Source organism: Triticum urartu, chromosome 3A, assembly GCF_056163025.1.
Source record: "Triticum urartu cultivar PI428250 chromosome 3A, HENAU_Tu73, whole genome shotgun sequence".
Lineage (NCBI taxonomy): Eukaryota > Viridiplantae > Streptophyta > Magnoliopsida > Poales > Poaceae > Triticum > Triticum urartu.
In genome coordinates this window covers 662,105,425-662,126,655 of record NC_141875.1, presented here as the reverse complement: position 1 = coordinate 662,126,655, position 21,231 = coordinate 662,105,425, and the positions used below count along the sequence as shown (strand labels likewise).

Sequence of the window (21,231 nt, the reverse complement as noted above, 5' to 3'; positions counted from 1 at the left end):
CCTGGGATCACCATACTACTCTCTCTCTTCTTAACTAGCATGCCACATCATATTTTTTACTTAGTTGGCAACCTTAGCACCTGTACAAGGTGAAGCATTGGGAGGGGCCTAAATTTATGGTTTGGTTAAATGTTGTGGGCCAAAAAGTAGAATGCACCAAATTTATGGTTTGGCTCGTGGTCGCATGTATACTTACATAAAGATGCTTCTACTAAATTTGTGGTTTGGTTAAATGTTGTGGGCCAAAAAGTAGAATGCACCAAATTTATGGTTTGGCTCGTGGTTGCATGTATACTTACATAAAGATGCTTCTACTAAATTTGTAGTTTGGTTAAATGTTGTGGGCCAAAAAGTAGAATGCATCAAATTTATGGTTTGGTTAAATGTTGTGGGCCAAAAAGAAGTTGCCGCTTCAGTAAAATGTTTGTGTATTTCTCAAAAAAAAAGTAAAATGTTTGTGTGCCAAGAACATGAAAACGCCGTCCGTGGGGATCGAACCCACGGCCACGTGGTTAAAAGCCACGCGCTCTACCACTGAGCTAGGACGGCTAATGTGATTGAGTTTATTCCATATAGTACATAAACATAAACAAGTTTCCCATTTGTTCACCACAACTACACGAGAGAAGCATAGACCCACAGATATGTGATACATCACAAAAGGTGGTATCTTCACGTGACCAGACATAATCCCATATATTGATATATACCTAACACTAAGTACCATAGAGTTCTTTTTTCGATCAAAGGGGAGCACCCCGGGCTCCATTTTCATAGAAAACGAAACCAAACACGCATACAGGTCTCTTGGTAACGACACCAGGTCTCAAACAGTGACAAAGGATGGCAACACGCTGCCACTAGCAAAGATATTCTACCCCCTACTAGTAGTCTACTGGAGTAGCAAAGATAATAAAAGATATAATATACCATAGAGTTCTTCCGTATTATTGATCCGTCGACGTTAGCACCGGCTGGGCTGGCCACACGTACGAAGCAGTCACAGCGCTGCAAGAGAGCGAGAGCAAGCTGCGGTCGTCTCCCTCCCCTGGTTACATCGACATCCCACACATGGTTAGTTTGTTTCAGGTACATCCATTCCTCTTCCGTGCTCCTCCTCACTCTACGCGAGGGGAACGATGGGCATCTTCCCGCCGTACATCTCCGGGAGCTGGCCGTCCTCCATCTCCCGCCGCAGCGTCTCCTCCAAGCTCTTGTCGTCCACGAACACGAACTGCACCGGTCAATCGAGACGACGCAATGCAATTAGCCAGGATTTGACTTCTCAGCAAACATTCATCAGCCAGCTCAACCGGTAAACATGCTCCAAAACACAAGAAAAATAATCGACAACAGAGACGAGAAACATGCATGAACCACTGGTATCTTCTTGGGCAGCGAGGTTAATTACCTTGTCCCTGGTGTTGGCGTCGATGAAGGGCTGAACCACCTTCCACGCCTTCATGAACAGGTAGGGCACATGGATCATCAGCGCCTTGCCCAGCCTCTCCGGGTAGTAGCTCTGCAGGATCTCGATGGCCGCGATGTAGGCGCGGACGTCGCAGTTGGCGTACCCCCACCCCTTTAGATCCACGACGCACAGAAACTTCTCCTGCCCTCTAGGGATCCTACAACAATTCGATTCCAATGTCATGCTAAACTCTGCCACAAATCATGCTGATCAACAGACATGTGGGTGTGGTAATGAACGCGCTACCTGGCACACATGGCGTCGAACAAGTAGACAATATAGCCTGTAGGAAGGAGAAGAAAATTATATCAATGGGCGCTCCAAATGTTTTTGTATTGAATACATCATGTCATGGTTTCATTCTTCAAAAAAGTAAATATTTAGCTTTGTCCTAAGTTAAGGTTTAAACAACTTTGATCAAGTTTATTGAAATATATATATCAATGTCTACAATATTACATTATTCTGTTATAGTTCCATCACAAAACATGTTTTTATACTTTCTTATTGGATGTTATAGGCATTAGCGCATTTTAAAATATAATTTTTGTCAAACATCCAGAAGTTTGACTTTGGATAAGTCTAAACTTCAATTAACTAGGATTGGAGGAATCAATTGGGTCTCATAGTAATAGAGTCTGTTTTGACCAGTTGATTCAGCCCACCTGCAAGTCTAAACTTCAATCATGAGAGTGAAGGTGAGATGTGAACGTACGCTTGAAGCCGGCCATGTCGCGGGTGGCCGAGAAGTGCTTGGCGGGGAAGGCGAGCATGACGGGGCGGCCGGCGCGGTCGGTGCCGGCCATGTAGGTCATCTCGTGCGACAGCTCCGTCCGCACCAGCTCCGCCGGCATGACGCCGCCGGGCACGGCCTCCCGCCTCCACGCCACGAACTTGAGCAGCATCGCCGAGGCCTTGCCGACGACATGGCCGCGCGCCCGCAGGAACCTCCGGAGCGTCAGGTTGTCCACCTCCTGCACGCGTCGTGATCAGTCTATGTTCGGTCCGGTGGATCATTGAATTACTGAACTGAATCAATTAAATTACTGCTGAGATGTTCTAGCTGCACGCGCCATGTGCGCTGGTGATTCGGGCATATTCGATCCGTTGTAATACTATATCCTTGCTCGAATAATTATCGTGGCCATGCTTCACGTGGCCACGACTTTGCCTTTGCTAGCTAGAGAGAGGTGCACCCGTTCCCATCACTTGTGCTGGAGTATTTGCTTATTCGGTCAACGAGCAATTTGTTAGGAAGAATCTCCATCAGCTAGCTTAATCAATTGATTTTTCCATACAACCAACTGCTAACAAGATGTTATCTGGTGACTGGTGACAGCGTCAGTAGCACTGTACGCATCACTGGGCAATTAGAGTGACATGTTACCGGCCATAAAATACTACAGTAATACAGTCTGTTGTTTGTGTTCTGCTCCCAAAGGGCAGGAGAAGGCCAGAGTGGCAGACTAGGAACAGCAAGGAAACGGCAGCATCCCCATGGTCATGAAGAACAGTTGAGTTGGATCGACCGGCCGGGCAAAAGAAACAACAAGAACAGGGCCGGGGACGGGGATTTTCGGCTGGTTGCAGAATCAGATCGACCACCGTGAGACGTCCCGCGAAAGGAAGACGACGAAGGAGAACGAGTGTTTATTATCGACGGAGCTACCGAAGATGAAGGAGCGTACCTTGACATGCGGGTCCTGGGCTTCCGCCATGGCCCTCAGCTCGGCGACCTTGAGCCACTCCCCTTCCCCTGCGTCCCCCTCTCCTCCCACGCTGCTCGCCATCGATCTCCTCTCCTCCCCGGTCCCGTCCTTCTTACTGGTACTCTGACTCTGTGAGTACTTGTGGAGCGCGGGACGGAGGAGTCTCTGCCTCTCTGGTCTCCCTGACTGCAGAGAAGCTAGCTGTATAGACGCCACGTGATTGGCTAGGTGTTACTTATTGTTTGGCCGGGTGGAATATAAGCGAGATGCGGAGATGGGAGTGGTGCAATGGTTCTTCGTTCCTTCTCCTCGTCGTGGCGTGGGTTGCATTTGACTGCGTTCCCTTTTCCGTGGAGTACGCAAGTGTTGACTTCTGGTAGGCCGGCTGCTATTGGACGGACTGGTGTCCACAAAACTTCCATCTCGTTGTAGCGTCTTTTTCGACGGAGGATGAATTTTATCGGCTCAAATAAGCATGGAAAGCACAGATCCAACCTCTACAAGAAAAAAAAATGAAGCATAAAAAATAATGATCGACGAAATATGAGGGGGATTTTGTTGGAATTTTGTAATGGGCACATGGCAAAGTTGGGGATTTTTTTTTCTTTGAACAGATGTCAAATTTAGGAATTTTCCATGAACACATGGCAAAGTTTAGGAATTTTGCTCCTTAAAACACATGATAAATATATCTCTAATAGAGAGAAATGGGGAGTGGAGCTGCGGTGTATGGTGGCTAAGAGGACAAGGTCGTACTAAAGAGGTCGTTCGCGCGAGAACTCGCATCGGGCAAAAGATGGTGTCGGCTGACATGACGCGCTCCATCGCTTTGGGATTCGTGTTGGCCATCCGACAGCGAGCAAGTTCTTCATTGAGAATCGTCAAAAAAACTGACGTCAGCTAGTATATAACATTTCTCTAAGTTAATGGATTAATGACGCATTTCACTCTCACATTTAAGTCCAGTGTCCTCAAGTAATGGGGTAAATTGAATGTTTTCTTAAATAATACTACCTCTCTTTTAGTTTACAGGGCATGCGCGTGCCTCTAGGTCGTCAATTTGACCAACCTAATACAAGTCATATATTATAAAAAATATAACAATATAAACTTCAGATGTTCTATTTTCAAACCGTATAATTTTTATGTTATATAATTTATATTAAGGTAATAAAATTGGTAATTTAGATATACGCGCAGGACTTGTAAACTGAAACGGAGGTAGTACTACGAATATCCTATCAACAAGACTCGGGTCCAAATTCTGTCGTGTTTAAAATGCCATTAATCCCTTACCATATCGCACCGCTGAAAGGAATGCTTTCTGTCAGAAAATACCTTACCATAAAGACGGTAACAGTGCGAGCTCTCTCCCCCAATTACATCTAACATACAAGAGACCCTGTCCTGTTTGTTTCGGTGCTACCTAGTCGTCGGTGAGGGGGGCAACGGGCAGCTTCCCGCCGTACATCTCCGGCACCTGGCTCTCGTCCATCTCCCGCCGCAGCGCCCCCTCCAGGCTCTTGTTGTCCACGAACACGAACTTGTCCCTGGTGTTGGTGTCGATGAAGGGGTACACCATCTTCCAGGCCTTCATGAAGATGTAGGGCACGTGGACCATGAGCGCCTTGCCCAGCCGCTCCGGGTAGTAGCTCTGCATGATCTCGATGGCCGCCACGTACGCGCGCACGTCGCAGTTGGCGTACCCCCACCCCTTGAGGTCCACCACGACGATGAACTTGTCCTGCCCCCGTGGGATCCTCGAGCAGACACTGTCCAGCAGGTACACAACGAGCCCTGCACCGGATGAAGGTAACCAAGCTCATCAAGCTCCATCGTCGATCGTTAGCAAGCGAAGATCGGAGGCCATGGGGGTGAAGGCGGGGTCGATGTGCGTACGCTTGAAGCCGGCCATGTCCCGGTTGGCGGAGAAGTGCTTGGCCGGGAAGGCGAGCAGGACGGGGCGGCCTGCGCGGTCGACCCCGCCCATGGAGGCCAACTCGCGCGACGGCTCCGCCCGCACCAGCTCCGCCGGCATGACGGCGCCGACGCCCCCCGGCACGGCCTCCCGCCTCCACGCCATGAACTTGAGCAGCATCGCCGAGGCCTTGCCCACGTCGTGGCCACGCGCGCGCAGGAACCTCCGGAGCGTCAGGTTGTCCACCTCCTGCACGTACGCGTCAGTATATTCGATCAGGTAAAATACTGAATGGAATTAACTAAGTTAATACTGTACTGAGTTCTTCTAGCTGCGAGCATTGACCTCCAAAGAATCTACAAAGGTTTACTAACCTTTCAAACTAAGGTCATGTTTGATTCATAAGTTGTAGGACTTTTTTTAGTCCCAACTTATAAGTCCCACATCCCTAAAAAATCTCTACCTGTTTGGTTCCTGGGACTTATAAGTCTCTATAAGATCATATTACAATTATAAGTCTCTATAAGTCTCTCCTTGAAAATCTTATTTCATAAGTCCTAAATGCCCACTTTAAGTCCCTATAAGTCCCTCCTGTTTGATTTAGATGGGATTTATAGGGACTTTTTTTAAGTCCCTAGACCAATAAATCCCTGGAAACAAACACCCTATAAGAGTCTCTATCCCCTAAATTTAAGTGGGGTGAACCCTCACCCCTCTCTATTACCAATCACAATCATCCACATCAGTTTATATGTAATTTTTTTAAGTAAACCTTTGTAGATGTAGTATTACTCTGCGCCACGTGTCTCGGTGATTCGAGCTTATTCGATCCGCTGTATGCTTACTTGGATAGTTATCGTGAGTGATACTATCACGATTGGGGCAACCTTCCCTAGAACTATCTCTTTACATTTTTTTTGTCAAAGCCTACCAATTTTGCGCCAACTTTTAGCTAAAACATACTCCTTCGAGTTGGGTACGGGTTTGGGCATCTTAGAATCGTTTATGACATGCTGGCCCCACTTGTCAGGGCTAACACGGCATAAAATGTCAACTCCGTTAACTTTGATCGTTATTCAGCCACTATTATAGGTGGGACCCATGTCGGCATCAACCATTTTCTCTCTCGAAACATTTTATCTATGGGAAATTTCCTCGGGCAGCTTGTAGATGACAGCGCCGTGGGCATTCTCCACTGCGAGGCTGACCTTGCTGACGTGTCTGGCCTCTTCGGATCAAGTCACGGTGATCTTGAAGTTGCAGCTGCCCAGCACCATCGCGAACCGCACCAACATCTCACCGGCGTACCATTGCCGGGCCAAGGCGACTGCATGCCTGCTAGACACCTTCATCGCTTGGCCGCGGGCGGGGTTGACGACCAACCAGCTCAGCTCGACCTCCGCCGAAGAGAACGCAACCGCCACCGGCGCCAGCTTCTTGTAATCCATGACCTCGACGCAGAGCTGTGAGCTAAGGAACCATGGCAGTGACACGGTCATCTCCACCACATGGGACAACACGAGGCCTGTAATACACGTCCACCATGGAGACGCTCTTCGCAGGGATGCCCTCGGCGCCAAGCTCCCTGACATCCGGGCCCGGGAAAGGGGAAGCGTCCGCGAAGAGTCGACGCAGTGGCACCGCGAAGAGGAACCCGTGCTGGCCCACGAGGGACGGCCACCCTGCGAGGCAGAGCACGCGCCACGTGTTCGGGGCTGGAGGCAGCCGGGGTAGAGATTCATCGTAAAGCTACGTAAGAGTTGGTTTGGCATGCTCTGATTGGAAGAGAAAATGGCACGGCCCCATCCCGCAAAAATCAAGGGGGGAAGAGAGAATTATATTAGGAAGATTACGTAAGGTTACGTAGTGGATACGTAGATGTAGGATTATTGCTAAACCTAGCCTCGCCTCCTGCATCCGTGCGAGCGGTTGGTTAACCGAACGCACAAACTGAAAGTGCTTCGCCTAGTGCGTGCGCGCGAGCGCCCCCCTCCACCCCCCTCCTTGAAAATAGCGTGTGGGTCCCACATGTCATAACGGTCAACATTACAATGCAGCTCAATGGGGTTGACTTTGTGGCTTTGTGCTACGTCGGTCCTAAAGGGTGGGCCATATATGTCATAACCACCATTGAGCTGACAAAATACGATAGTTTGAGGTCAATCGGCCATCAACAAAATACGATAGTTTTTAGAAGAAAAAAACAACACAAAATTGGTAAGTTTTGGCAAAAAAAAATGGAAGTGGTAGTTCTGGGAAAAAAAGTTGTCTCAACTGTGATAGTTTTTGCCTATTTACTCGAAAAACAGTAGGGTCGGCGCGGCGCCCTTGCTTCACGTGGCCACATGGCTCTGCTAGCTAAAGTTGAGCTACGAGTACGATACGCCTGTTCCCATCACTTTTTCTGGAGCATCTGGTTGTTCAGTTAAGGATCAATTTGTTAAGATGAATCCCCCATGATCTGTTCATACAACGAACTGCTACCGAGATGCTCTGTATACCTTATTTTTTTGCGGGCAAACTTGAAGAGCTTTATTCAACAAAAACAGCCCTGGGACAGTCAGCCGTGAGGCTACTGTTCAGAAAACTGGGTGTAACATGTAGCCAATTCTCGGACACATCTGGAGTGCAAGCAAACTTCGCACAGAGGTAAGCCGGGAGGTTAGCAGTACAAATTACATGCTGAAAGGAAAAAAGAAATAGACTGAGATATACGCTCTCCTATTTCATCTAAAAGAGACGCTACATCGAGCGTGACAGTCACCTAGTGTGCCAGAGATTAACTAGCTCCAGGCAATCTGACTCCACGGTCACATGACTAAAACCGTGGATGCTTGCTAGACGAACGCCATCACAGAAGGATAAGGTCTCTATGATTAGCGGGTCGGTAACATCCTCGTAAGGCTTGCTCCATGCAGCAATAAACGACGAAGCAGAACGAGCAACGCCGTCCACGGTCCACCCCTCCCTTCCACAGATCAGAAAAGATGGCATCGTGTGTATCGATTTTGATAATTCCATCATCAAGCGGACGCCACCCAAACCCAGGCAGAATTTTTGCATGATCACGAGGTAGTTCAAGCAGGGCAGGGAGTTCCTCCGTATACCTTATTGACCAATGAAAGTGACAGATTACCAGCCGTATAACGTACTCATATATGCTGCCGATACTTTCGTCTCGGTATCAAAAAAAGAAAATCGGTTGTTTGCGTTCTGCTCGCAACCTACTAAAATTAAGAGGCCGTTCGGAATCTCTCCTCTCCGTAACTCCTGAGCGAAGCAGAGCGGCATACAGTGAAATTTTGATGAGCGGCCAAATGGGTGCTTCACCTGCTCTGCTCCTGAGGAAGGAGCGGAGCATTGCCGAACACAGCTTAAGCATGCAAAGCGGCCGGGGATTTCTGGTTAGTTGCATATCGATCGCCGGTGACAAACCGTCGAGCGTGCATACGCATCCACAGTCCATCTCTCGAAAGGAGGACGTACGACAGCGACGAAGATGAAGGAAGGAGCGTACCTTGACATGCGGGTCCTGGGCTCCCGCCATGGCCCTCAGCTCGGCGACCTTGAGCCACTCCCCTTCCCCGGCATCTCCCCCCACGCTGCTCGCCATCGGTCTCCTCTCCTCCCGGCTCCTGTCCTTCTAACTGGCACCGTGAGCACTCGTATAGCGGGGAGTCTGTGCCTGTCTCGTCTCTGGCTGTGCAGGAGGAGAAATGCAGGATAGAAAGGGAGTGGCAAGCTACTACTAGTATGCACACGTGTTTGACCGGTGGAATATAAGCCAGAGGAGAGTATGCAGTGATTCTCCGTTCCTCTGCTTGTCGTGGCGTCGGGTGCATTTGTTTTCCTGCGTTCCATTCTCGTGGAGATTTTTGTAGCACGGATGCAAGTTTGACTTCTCGTAAGCCGGCTGCTATTGGTCTTGTTTCCGAAGAACTTTCGTCTCGTTCCAACATAGTTAATATTATTCCCTCTGTAAAGTAGTGATCAAAATGCTAAATTAATTTTTTTGAAATTATTTACCCCACATTGTTCATGGCAGGTAGCACTTCGTGGAAGCCCGGTCACACCGCATTACTTTATTACTTCTTCCGTGTTGATCTAAATGCTCTTATATTTTTTTACGGGGAGAGTGCTTCACATTATGTACCGAGAACTGCAACTATTCGATATTTAGTTACACAATGTGTAAATATAAGCACTAATACGTTCCGTAGATTGTAGATGTACATAACATGAGATAGACAACATATACTCACTAAACTTTGTGAAACATCTTCAAACATATTAGCGGTGTGACAAGGACGTAAACGTTGTACAACATCACCGACTACGCCGACTTCCATCACATCTGGTGTGACGCGAACGTAAACGCCTCATCATGCACTCCCCTCATCGACTTCTAACCTCTAAAAATATCCTTTAGTAAATATGCAAGGGCGTGCGGGGGGGGGGGGGGGGGGGGATGGGTTGCAGGAAAATGTTTGCGCGGTGATGCGGAAAGAGTGTTGTGAGCAGTTCATGCAGCTCCCTGAGCAGTCATGATGCCTGGCCATCAATACTGTCGTTCATGCCATTATTTTGCATCATCATCATCAACAATAACAACAACAATACTCGTGGCGTGTGGGCACCTTCAAGCTACCTCAACAACAATACCCGTCGGGCCAGGGCTCCATCCAACCTCCATTTGAGGCAATAAGGATGTTTGTCTTGCAAACACTACCGACGGTGTGCGGTGCGTATGTCTCACAATATCGCTCCACCATCACCGACTCATTTGGTGGCATTGTCGGTAACTGACTAGAGCTGTAATACTAGATAGATTGTTCGCCGTTGATCAGTTGATGGTTCGATTGATGTAGTGGCGACAAATAAAGTGTCATGCACTACCGTGTGCAAACCGGACCTGTACTAGTTTTAATTTGGAAATAAAAGACAAGCATATTTCTTATCTGCATATGGTTTCTTTGTTTGAGTGCACTCAAGTCCATGTTGATATGTTCACACTAACAATACTATTATGCATTAACTAGCTATTTATGTAGTGTAGTAATCTATTATTTGTGTAGTGTAGCAATTTGAACATAACATAATTGTTGCGAAACTTGGATAAATTTTGAAGTACTATTAAAGGAGTGAGGACAAACCACAAATAACTCTTTAATAGTGTCCTTCCGTATTTTGAACTTCTTGCATGATTTTCATTTTGTTCTAAATAGTAATATTGTCTCGTTGTTATCAATGAGGTGCACGGCATATTTTTATTTTTATTTAGGAGAGACTAATTGCTTTTCAGTGAATTTCATCAATCATCACTACAACATATAGTGATATCTATGATGAAATGACTTGACGAGAAAAAAATAGGCATGTATATGTGCACCAAAAATGCTAGATGTATGGGGTTTTACATGCTCCTATGGGCTCCTTCCTAACCAACTAAACATTGCCCCCCCCCTCGATTTTCAGGTGGGTGGGGCCCCTCACTCCCCTTAATCCAATCACGATTTGCCACCTGAAACTCACCCCGTAATACCCTGTAACTGTCCCTCGGTATAGCATTACTGTATGTGTACTTCCAGGAGAGGTTGACACAATCTATGACGGAACCTAAAAAACGGACATAGAACTGTAACCAACTCTATCATATAAGTTAAGCGGGCCATGTGTGGGCACTTCTATGACAATTTCAGCACCATCAATGATGAATGTTCGACCGCCATGGAAGTAGGCCACATCCATGACGTCATGTTCTGTCATACAATGAGAACTATATTTTTGATTGGTTTGGTCAATTTCATCTGGTAATGCCTTGGGTTCCTTAGCCTCACAATTCATGAACCAAATGTTGCCTACATGGCACCATCGATGGGACCCACCGGTCAGATTTGACGTCAACAGGTGCTAATCGATCGTTCAGTGTTTTTGCCAAACTGCCAGCACAATACTTATGGGTTTCTAAAAAAACACGTAAACTGGTGGTTTTTGATTTAGGGTCCATGAATGTGGTGGTTTCCTGCAATTTACTCCCTGACCGGTCAGGGATGACTTCATTAATTTGAAAGCGCTTTGTCTCGAGCCTTCTTTCTAAAAAACGGATTTGATGAGAAATTATCCTACAAAACAGACAGTGACGGTGCGAGCTAGTAGCGTATCTCTCCCCCAATTACATCTACAGGAGACCATTGTTTGTCTCGGTACTAGGTACATGGATCGATCGTACGTTGTAGCTAGCTAATCGTCGGTGAGGGGGACAGTGGGCAGCTTCCCGCCGTACATCTCCGGCACCTGGCTCTCGTCCATCTCCCGCCGCAGAGTCTCCTCCAAGTTCTTGTCGTCCACGAACACGAACTGCATGCGCGCGCAAACAGTTAAGCAAGCAGAAGCAGAGCAACGTTGGCATTTTTACTACTAGTAATTGTTTGAACATGGATACACGCACCTTGTCCCTGGTGTTGGTGTCGATGAAGGGGTAGACCATCTTCCAGGCCTTCATGAAGATGTAGGGCACGTGGACCATGAGCGCCTTGCCCAGCCGCTCCGGGTAGTAGCCCTGCATGATCTCGATGGCGGCGATGTAGGCGCGCACGTCGGAGTTGGGGTACCCCCACCCCTTGAGGTCCACGATGCACATGAACTTGTCCTGCCCCCGCGGGATCCTGGCACTGATCCTGTCCAGCAGGTACACGACAAGTCCTGCAAAAAAGAGTCGAAAATGCATGATATGATCAAGTTTCATTGCATTGGCAGATAGCTTGGGATCATCTGCAGCATGTGCGTGCACGCACGCTTGTGCTCCGCCATGTCGCGGTCGGCGGACAAGTGCCTGGCGGGGAAGACGAGCAGGACGGGGCGGCCGGCGCGGTCGACGCCGCCCATGCGGGCCTTGTCCTGCGACAGCTCCGTCCGCACCAGATCGGCCGGCATCACGCCGCCGACGCCGCCCGGCACGGCCTCCCGCCTCCACGCCACGAACTTGAGCAGCATCGCCGAGGCCTTGCCCACGTCGTGGTCGCGCGCGCGCAGGAACCTCCGCAGCGTCATGTTGTCCACCTCCTGCAGTTCAGCACCAGAATTACTTGCTTCCACGGGTTTGCCATTCTAAAGCAGCTGTCAGGCCTACATTAGCAGACCGTTTTCTGAAACTAAAGAAGCCAGTTTATATTGCAATCTTTAACTCTTCCATTCGTCTAAGATTCAACCCTGAACTGTCAAAAGTAGCTATGAATCAACCGTCACCTTTCCTCAAACTGATTTTCTCTAAGTAGCCCTGATTTGGGCCGATTGACCGACCAGCTGGCATCCCAGTCAGCAGCTACATAAGCAAACCCACTAAATTTACATTTTCAGCCCATTTTTTAGACCAAAAAAAGAATGAAAGAGTCCAATTTTTTTTGAAAAATCCTGTAAAATCAATACTAATTTTATGATCATTCTGGGGAAGTTTCACACATTGTCCCAAACAGATTTCAAAATACATTTCCGCTCCCTTTTTTGTTCAAATTTTGAGGGCATTCTTAATTCTGTTAGGCAAAAATATTCGAAGAACTTCTCAGAATGATCAATATATTAGTGTTGGGTTTACAGTATTTTTTTAAAAAAATCTACACACTAGTATAATTTTGGTCAAAAATTTACAGTAATGTAGTGATCATTCTGGGAAAGTTTCTTACAGTTCTGAAAAAACACTTACATTACATTTTCAGTTTCTTTTTTGGTCAAATTTTATGGGAATTCTTAATTCTGTTCAGCAAAAATGTTTGAAACTTTCCAGAATGGTCACTATATTAGTGTTGATTTTATAATATTTTTTCAATTTTGTATTGAGACTTTCATTTTTTGGTCAAACTTTTACCCAAAAGGGGCTTAAAATGTAATTTAAGTGTATTTTTAAATATGTGTAGATATATAAGAGAAGTGTGAAATTTTTCCAGAATGATCACTATATGAATGGTGATTTTGCGACATTTTTTCAATTCTTTTTGGACACTTTTTGGGTCAAAATTTGACCGGAAAGGGGCTGAAAATATAATTTAAGTGTATTATAAATTCTGTTTGGAAAAATAGGTGAAACTTCCCAAAATGCTCACTATATTAGTGTTGATTTTAGAAAATAGATTTAATTTTTGCTGGACACTTGTAATTTTTGGTCAAAATGTAACCAAACAATTGCTGAAAATGTAATTTAATTATATTTTTAAATATGTTTGAAAAATTATGAACAGTTCCTAGAATGATCACTATATTTGTGCTGATTTTTACAGAATCTGTTTAATAAAAATCTGGACACATTCTTTTTTTTGTCAAAATTTAATTCAAGGGGAGGTGGCCGGTCAACAGGTCAAAACAATTCCTACTCAATGAAAACCGGATTGAGTAGAGGGGAGGGTTGATTCCCAGCCAATTTTGATAGTTAGGGTTGAATCTTGGACAAATGAAAGAGTCAAGTGTTGTAGTATGGATTCCTCTCAAACTAAAAATGCATGCAATTTGGAAAATGTGGTAATTTTGCTCGAGACTGATGTTGGATATAGATTCAGAAGGTTAAAATCATTGACTTGGAAAAACAAATTCCCAATCAACCGAGAAGTTTCAGTGCCGCAAGTACTGCGTAAAGTACTTCTGGTCCTCATAAATCTCAGGTCGGCCTTCCATGATATTGTAAGATACTCCCTCTGTCTCATAATATAAGAACGTTTTTTACACTAATATAGTGCAAAAAACGTTCTTATATTATGGGACGGAGGGAGTATTTAATTTACAATCTTGCTCGTTTGGACACTTTCGACACCTGCATCGATCGATTAATGCACAAATCCTCGAAGCATCTCAGCTGCTCAGCCCCAGCTAATGCATCATGGTTTATTTTAGCTAGATCAACCGTGTTCACTTGGTCAATCGAAGAAAGCTTGTTTACCCTTTTTTTTCGTGATCGAGCATATTCCGTTGTGATGGAAAAAAGATAATTGCATCTATAGTCCTTGTAGTCGCTGGCGACGTCCAACTTAGTCCTGAAACTTTCGTATTGCTTCAATACGGTCTCGGTACATGAAAATATGTGGTCAATACGGCCTCTAAGGTTGAAACAACAGTCCTGACTGTACACGTTGCATACGTATATCGTATTTGCGTAGGTAACACGTGAGCTGAGAAAAAAAAACGCAAGCCGCCTGAACAAAACGTGGGCCGTGACGTCTGTATATGGCCCATATGACAGTGGACAGTGAAAAAAGCGGGAAAAAGGGAAAAATAGCGCGGGCTCTGGGATTCTAACCTGCACACCGTGGCACATATCTGCGCGAGCAAGCCACCGGGACAAGCGCGTAATCTATTATATGACGTGATGCGTACTGCATTAGTATGTGCGTTCTTGGCTTTTAAAAAAAATCGTGAATTTATAAAATGTTCATGAGTTTTCTTTAAACGTTCGTAGACTAAAAAAGTGTTCAAGATTAAAAATAATGGTTCGTTTCTACAAAATATGTCCACAATTTTATAAAAAATATTCAAAACAATGTACAGGAATATAAAAAGTGCGAACAGAATTTGAAGAATGCATGCAGCCAAGTTTCGAACCCGCGACCCCCAGCAAAAAATTGCGCGCGGAAGCCACCACACTAAGGGCATTGTAGGGACAAAATCATGATGAACTGCTTTATATATAAACATCATTGTCCATTCCGCTATAGCAGGCCCAGACACATTTTTTGAAAACGCGTGTGCTAGCGAATTAAGCTGGCAGTAGTATTTTTATTTTTGCGAAAACAGTAGTATTTTTTTGCGCATGGTTTTAAACCATAGTTTCTTTTCTTTTTCTTTTTTCTTTTCCTCCTTTTCTGTTTAGTATAAATTGTAAAATAATGTTTAAAGTATTCAACATTTGTTAACGCTTTCAAAACTAGTTCAGAATTTTTTTAACGAATCAGATTTTACGAAAATAGTTTGAAGTTTCAAATTTTGGTCACAGTATAAAAAAACTATTAGAAGTTTTCAAAAATGTTTTCATTTGCATTTTTTAATTTTCGGATTTTCAAATTGTTCCCGGTTATAAATTCTTCTTCTGAATTTTAAATTTTCTACAGCAATACAAAAAAATTCCCCCTTTTCTAAAAAATGATCCAGAATTTAAAATAATGTTAGTGTTTTTGATGAATATTTTTTCAAGAAGTCCTTTTTCATGTATTCATCTTTTTTGTATCTGTCACATACAAGCACATATATTGATGAAATATTGCACAGTGATATTGTGCTACTATACAATTTTGAAAATGTTGTGCATATACATACAATTATGGAATTTTTTAGGTAGTGAAAATCCATTTGTTTACTGAAAAAGCGAATATTTTTAAAATGATGATTTTTGTTACAAATTTGTGACTATGTTTTGAATTCACGAGCATTTTTTGAAATTGCGTACATTGTTTTAGAACTCGTCAACAAGTTTTTATGCATAGGCGAACATTTCTTGAAATTTTGGAACAAATTTTCGTATTCTGAAACAGTTTTTGTTTGCGACGGACCTTTTTTGGAATTTTTAAAAATTCCCGTACATTGTTTCAAATATATTTTTACAAAATCATGGACATTCCTTTTAGATACGAACCTTTATTTTTTTTAGCTAGAACATTTTTTGAATCGATGAACGCATTAAAAAAACTCATAAACATTCTATAAATTCACAATTTTTTCTAAAAGACAAGAACGCACATACTAATAAATTTTGCATCCCGTTACGTACAATATCATGTGCTTGTTACGCTGGCTTGCTCGCGCAAGTATGTGCTACGGTGTGCGTGTTCGAATCCCAGGGGCTTCCCTTTTTTCCCTCTTATTTCTTGGCCCACTGACAGACGTCATGGCCCATGTTTTGTTCTGGTGGGTTGCTTTTTTTTCTTGGCCCACATGTCTCCTACGTAAATACGACATACGTATGCAATGTGTAGAGCTATGACTGTTGTTTCAATCTCAGAGACCGTATTGACCACGTATTTTCATGCATCGAGACCGTATTAAAGCAATACGCAAGTTGCAGGACTAAGTTGGACGTCGCCAACAACTACGAGGACTATAGATGCAATTATCTCTGATGGAAAACTACAGGGGCCATGCTTCAGGTGGCTGCCCTTTTTTCCCTCTTATTTCTTGGCCCACTGACAGACGTCATGGCCCACGTTTTGTTCTGGTGGGTTGCTTTTTTTTCTTGGCCCACATGTCTCCTACGTAAATACGACATACGTATGCAATGTGTAGAGCTAGGACTGTTGTTTCAATCTCAGGGACCGTATTGACCACGTATTTTCATGCATCGAGACCGTATTAAAGCAATACGCAAGTTGCAGGACTAAATTGGACGTCGCCAACAACTACGAGGACTATAGATGCAATTATCTCTGATGGAAAACTACAGGGGCCATGCTTCAGGTGGCCTGGTAGATGTGAGGTGGTACACAGCCTGCTATACCTGGCCATGGGAAGCCCGACCCGGCTCGAAAAAGCCCGACCCGGCCCGGCCCGACGCTGCTCCCGGGCCGGGCTCGGGCCTAGATTTTGAGCCCGATGGCCGGGCCGGGCCGGCCCCGTCATTTTTGCACTTTTCTGAAAGTCGGGCCAGGCTGGCCCAGAGCCCGACGAGCTTTTATATGTTCGGGCCGGGCTTGGGCCCAGAAAACAGGCCCGGTGGCCGGGCCGGGCCCGGGCCTAGGTTTTTTGCGCCGGGCTTGGCTAGGCCCGGCCCGGCCCGAGGTATGGCCAGGTATACAGCCTGCTCATATTTTCTTTTACCAGTAGTATATGATTAGTCAACGATATTGATCAGTTTGTTAACCCATCAGCTAGCTTAGTGCCTGTTCGGCAGGCCTCCGCTCCGCAGCTCAGCTCCTGGAGGTGCGGGAGGAGCTGCGGAGTGGCACCGAACGCTGACTCCATGCCTCTCCCAACGCGGAGCAGAGCGGCTTGTAGGTCACTTTTTCAGAGTTGCAAAAGTGCCGCTCCGTGCGCTTCGTTTTTGGATGGAGCTGGGAGTTGGAAAGCGGGGTGTGGACGCCTGCCAAACATGGCCTTAGTCTAATTTATCCATGCCATGATCCCAGAGATCTCAACGAGTAGTTATGTTGCTATAGCTACCGGTTGACTTCTCTTTACTATTCTTACAAAAAAGTAATTATATTATTTCCACCGTTTTTAAATATAAGTTTTTTAGAGATTTCAATGAAGATTATATGCAGATGTATATAGGCATATTTTAGAGTGTAGATTTAATCATTTAGCTTTGTATGTAGTCCACATTAAAATCTTTAAAAAGATTTATATTTAGAAATAGAGTACTACGACACCAACATTTTAGCGGTACATGTCATGGGTAAAGTCCAAGTGTATTTGGTATCATATTAGCATTAATAGATGTCCCTTCAGCAGTATATGTTGCTGTAGAAGGGGGGCAAGTTGCCGCTCTAAACTAACTAATTAATACTACTACTTCTGTAGTATAGCAGTGTAGCTGTACCCTAGACGGAGGAAACATGAAAACTGACCGGTCACGAGGAACAGATCGACGAGGCCGGGCGGGGAAAGCAAACCAGACCACTAGATCAATTGCACATTTCTTTAGTAACTACGGTTAATTGCGCATCATCGACAGTAAACTAAGACAGCAGAGAAATCCTCTCGTAAAGCAGAGCATCAAAGAAGAAGTTTTTTTTTTGTGGGAAATCAAAGAAGAATTAACAGTTAATCGACGATTCATCTGTCAAAGAGCTATCGGCTGCGTGTGTACCTTGACATGCGGGTCCTGGGCCTCCGCCATGGCCTTCAGCTCGGCCACCTTGAGCCACTCCCCTTCCCCTGCGTCCCCTCCTCCTTCCACGCTGCTCGCCATCGATCTCCCTCTTCAACGAGAGGCAGGCTGGGGTGCAGCCTACTGGCAAGGTGAGTGAGCAAGGTTGGAGGGCGGAGGAGTAGCCGGAGGGGAGAAAGATCTCAACTCGAATAGTAGAGCAGGGGGATAGGGAAGGAGGCGAATAGATGTTATCGGAGGGAGACCGGTGGGATATTGGGAGCGAGAGGTGTGCAGTGCAGGGATTCTTCGTTTCTCCGTCTTGTTATCTCGTGGGCTTAATTTGTTTTCTTGCGTTCTTTTCTCTTCCAGTAGTCAGCACTCAGCAATGGCGACGGCTCTGGTCTATTCATTTTTTAGGGCCAGGGCGTTCCCTGTCCATAATATTTGGCGCCAGGACTTCCTCAACAATATTTGGCGTGCGGACCAACCTGTGGTTGGATAGTTAGAGGGATTATGGTATCCTCAGCCCATCAGGATTCAAGTCCTGTCGCTCACATTTATTTTCTAAATTTATTTTAGAATTTCCGATGATGCGCATTTAGTGGGTGGAGACGTTCCCGTCGACGGCAAGGTACCTACGGTGGCTTCGTAAATTTCAAGATGATATGCTGGCTCAGTCTTTCGGAGATGCTCATAGGGATAGAGTGTGTGTGTGCGCGCGTTCATAGGGATGAGTGTATACACGTGTATATGAGCGCTTGCGTTTGTACCGTATTAAAAAAACAAAGAGAAGCGTAAATATTTTTGAAAAAAATGAAAATTATATACTTTTCAATTGCCCCGGTAATGGTCACCGTGAGAGGGCGACGCAAAGTCGATCGACCCCACTTTTTGTTGCCTCTTCATGAATGACTGTTGTTCTTTTCTTTTTTGATAAATAAAGGAGATATATTAATATCAAGATAGTACCAAATACATCCAGGCTCTGCAACAACATAATGCTTAGATTAAGTCCAAACATCAAGGATACACACAGTCAAAGTAAAATGAAGACACCGCCGAAGCAAATAGAAATCCGCAGCAGCAAGAGCACGACCAGTGGTGATGACACGTAGACTTCGAAGAAGGTTCTCCAAAACGACGCCTTCAGAAAGGTAACAGTGCACAAACACCGTTCTCGTCCGGCCTGTGCGACTGGCAGAAACGTCTTACCCTAGCTTGGGCGTCGTGTTGCATGTTATATAGCAGGGGCGCAATAACCCTGACAACGCATAAATAATTTGGTTGAGTGGATACATCTTGGAGAGAAAGAAAGAGGAGGAGATAGGTTTAGTTACAACAAGAAGATCTAGTCTAAACTACCTCCTGAACTTATCTCATGCGCAAGATATCCTCTACCTAAACCATACGTGACAGAGTATATGCACCTGGTTTAACACCCTCCCTTAATTACAACTTAGTTAAGTTGAGATTAGATCTGAAGTTTTCAAAACTCCGTACAGGCAACGCCTTGGTGAATCCATCTGCCAGTTGGTCCTGGGAGTGTATAAACCGAATATCAAGTTCTTTCTGAGCAACTCTTTCTCTCAAAAAATGGAAATCAATTTCAATATGCTTTGTTCTGGCATGGAAGACTGGGTTTGCAGATAAATAGGTTGCACCAAGATTGTCACACCATAAACAAGAAGCTTGTTGGACTTTTACACCTAACTCCTTTAACATAGATTGGACCCATATGATTTCTGTTGTGGCATTTGCTAATGCCTTGTATTCTGCCTCTGTGCTTGACCTAGAGACAGTAGCCTGCTTTCGTGCACACCATGATATCAAATTAGGTCCAAAGAAAACTGCAAACCCACCAGTTGATCTTCTGTCATCCAGACATCCTGCCCAATCAGAGTCAGAGAAGGCACTGACAACAGTAGAGGGTGATCTATTGAAGTTTAAGCCAACACCCAAAGTGTTCTTGACATATCTTACTATACGTTTAGCAGCAATCAAATGAACAGTAGTGGGTGCATGAAGGAATTGACATACTTTGTTGACAGCAAAAGAAATGCCAGGCCTAGTAAGAGTGAGATACTGCAAAGCTCCTACCATACTCCTATATTTTGTGCTGTCCTCTTGACTTAGTAGTGTTCCTTCTGTAAGAGACAATTTTTCTGAGCTAGATAAAGGAGTGGATGAGGGTTTACAACCTTGCAAGCCAGCCTTTTTTACTAGATCAATTGCATACCTTTCCTGAGAGAGATGCAATCCATCCTTGTGTCTCTTCACCTCAATTCCAAGAAAGAAATACAAGTCTCCAAGATCCTTCAAGGCAAACTCTGCACCCAAGTCTCTCAACAGTCCTTGAATTGCTTCATTAGATGAGCTTGTCACAATGATATCATCAACATAAATGAAAACAAACATGCATGTGTTGGACTTGTTGTAAATGAACAATGAGGTGTCAGATTTAGAAGGAACAAAACCGAGTGCTTGCATTTTATGGCAGAGACGGGAATACCATGCTCTTGGGGCTTGCTTCAACCCATACAATGCTTTATCAAGTTTGCAGACATGAGTGGGAGCACTTTTATTTTCAAACCCAGGAGGTTGTTTCATATATACCTCCTCTTCCAGAACACCATGGAGGAACACGTTCTGTACATCAAGTTGTCTGAGACTCAACCCCTGGAAATAGCAATGGACAAGACAAGACGAATAGTAGCAAATTTTACTACTGGACTAAAGGTGTCTTCATAGTCTATACCATTTTGCTGTTTGAAGCCTTTTGCAACCAGCCTAGCCTTGTAATGATCAATGGTTCCATCGGATTTTCTTTTAATCCTAAATACTCACTTGCAGTCAATTAAATTTTTACCTTGCTGTGGAGGAACCAAGTGCCATGTGTTATTTTTCTTAAGTGTTATGTACTCTTCAGTCATGGCTTTCTTCCATTTTTCATCACCAAGGGCCTCTTGAACTATTGTAGGTTCACCTGTAGAGCAAATCATTCCATACTTGGTTATGTGCTTGTAATTGACAGGTTTCGTTACCCCTTTATGTAGACGTGTATGCCGAGGTGACGAAGTGAGCAATTCTGTGGCCACAGAGGATCCCGTAGGCAGCACAGAAGTATCAGCCGCAGCAGATCTCGAGGAGAGATTCTCTGCGTCCGCCGCGTGAGGATTTTCTGCGTCCAACAGCCGCGCCTCTGTACTGGCCTGATCCACAGAAGATCCCGACCTATGGGCCGGCCCATCATTCTCCAATGATGGCGAATCTGATCCAGAGTCCACGCCTGTTGGGCGTGCAGGCGGATCCACACGGGAGTCCGCGCCTGTCGGGTGCACAGGGGATTGACGCG

General features: G+C 45.1%; 3 protein-coding genes, 1 non-coding gene and 1 pseudogene across 4 annotated transcripts; all 5 read right to left on the bottom strand.

Moving 5' to 3' along the window:
* Positions 1-477: 477 nt before the first annotated feature.
* On the bottom strand, positions 478-549 carry TRNAK-UUU (transfer RNA lysine (anticodon UUU)). The gene has a single exon. It is a non-coding gene; the product is annotated as a tRNA-Lys (tRNA).
* Positions 544-3,416, bottom strand: LOC125545820 (uncharacterized). The gene is made up of 5 exons (XM_048709855.2): positions 3,160-3,416; positions 2,187-2,445; positions 1,718-1,754; positions 1,412-1,628; positions 544-1,234 (listed from the first exon to the last, which is right to left on the bottom strand). The coding sequence occupies exons 1-5, from the start codon at positions 3,259-3,261 to the stop codon at positions 1,124-1,126; spliced, it is 726 nt and encodes a 241-aa protein (XP_048565812.1). The 5' UTR covers positions 3,262-3,416; the 3' UTR covers positions 544-1,123.
* A 986-nt stretch (positions 3,417-4,402) lies between these two features.
* Positions 4,403-8,822, bottom strand: LOC125545819 (uncharacterized). The gene is made up of 3 exons (XM_048709854.2): positions 8,616-8,822; positions 5,080-5,347; positions 4,403-4,977 (listed from the first exon to the last, which is right to left on the bottom strand). Exons 1-3 carry the CDS (start codon positions 8,709-8,711, stop codon positions 4,607-4,609), a joined length of 735 nt encoding a protein of 244 aa, XP_048565811.1. The 5' UTR covers positions 8,712-8,822; the 3' UTR covers positions 4,403-4,606.
* LOC147981175 (putative F-box protein At2g36090) lies at positions 5,377-8,092 on the bottom strand (annotated as a pseudogene).
* Positions 8,823-11,185: 2,363 nt separating the features above from the next.
* Positions 11,186-18,185, bottom strand: LOC125545818 (phosphatidylinositol transfer protein PDR16). The gene is made up of 4 exons (XM_048709853.2): positions 17,877-18,185; positions 11,893-12,160; positions 11,547-11,800; positions 11,186-11,455 (listed from the first exon to the last, which is right to left on the bottom strand). The coding sequence occupies exons 1-4, from the start codon at positions 17,976-17,978 to the stop codon at positions 11,339-11,341; spliced, it is 741 nt and encodes a 246-aa protein (XP_048565810.1). The 5' UTR covers positions 17,979-18,185; the 3' UTR covers positions 11,186-11,338.
* Positions 18,186-21,231: the final 3,046 nt, after the last annotated feature.

Bases quoted from the DNA above. Each gene is read 5' to 3' on its own strand.
- LOC125545820 (XM_048709855.2), bottom strand. From the start codon at position 3,261: ATGGCGAGCAGCGTGGGAGGAGAGGGGGACGCAGGGGAAGGGGAGTGG. The intron at 2,446-3,159 runs GTACGCTCCTTC...CGACGCGTGCAG, and splicing joins CCCAGGACCCGCATGTCAAG to GAGGTGGACAACCTGACGCT. The intron at 1,755-2,186 runs GTACGTTCACAT...TCCTTCCTACAG, and splicing joins CGACATGGCCGGCTTCAAGC to GCTATATTGTCTACTTGTTC.
- LOC125545819 (XM_048709854.2), bottom strand. From the start codon at position 8,711: ATGGCGAGCAGCGTGGGGGGAGATGCCGGGGAAGGGGAGTGGCTCAAG. The intron at 5,348-8,615 runs GTACGCTCCTTC...GCGTACGTGCAG, and splicing joins CCCAGGACCCGCATGTCAAG to GAGGTGGACAACCTGACGCT. The intron at 4,978-5,079 runs GTACGCACATCG...CATCCGGTGCAG, and splicing joins GGACATGGCCGGCTTCAAGC to GGCTCGTTGTGTACCTGCTG.
- LOC125545818 (XM_048709853.2), bottom strand. From the start codon at position 17,978: ATGGCGAGCAGCGTGGAAGGAGGAGGGGACGCAGGGGAAGGGGAGTGG. The intron at 11,801-11,892 runs GTGCGTGCACGC...TCTTTTTTGCAG, and splicing joins CGACATGGCGGAGCACAAGC to GACTTGTCGTGTACCTGCTG. The intron at 11,456-11,546 runs GTGCGTGTATCC...GCGCGCATGCAG, and splicing joins ACACCAACACCAGGGACAAG to TTCGTGTTCGTGGACGACAA.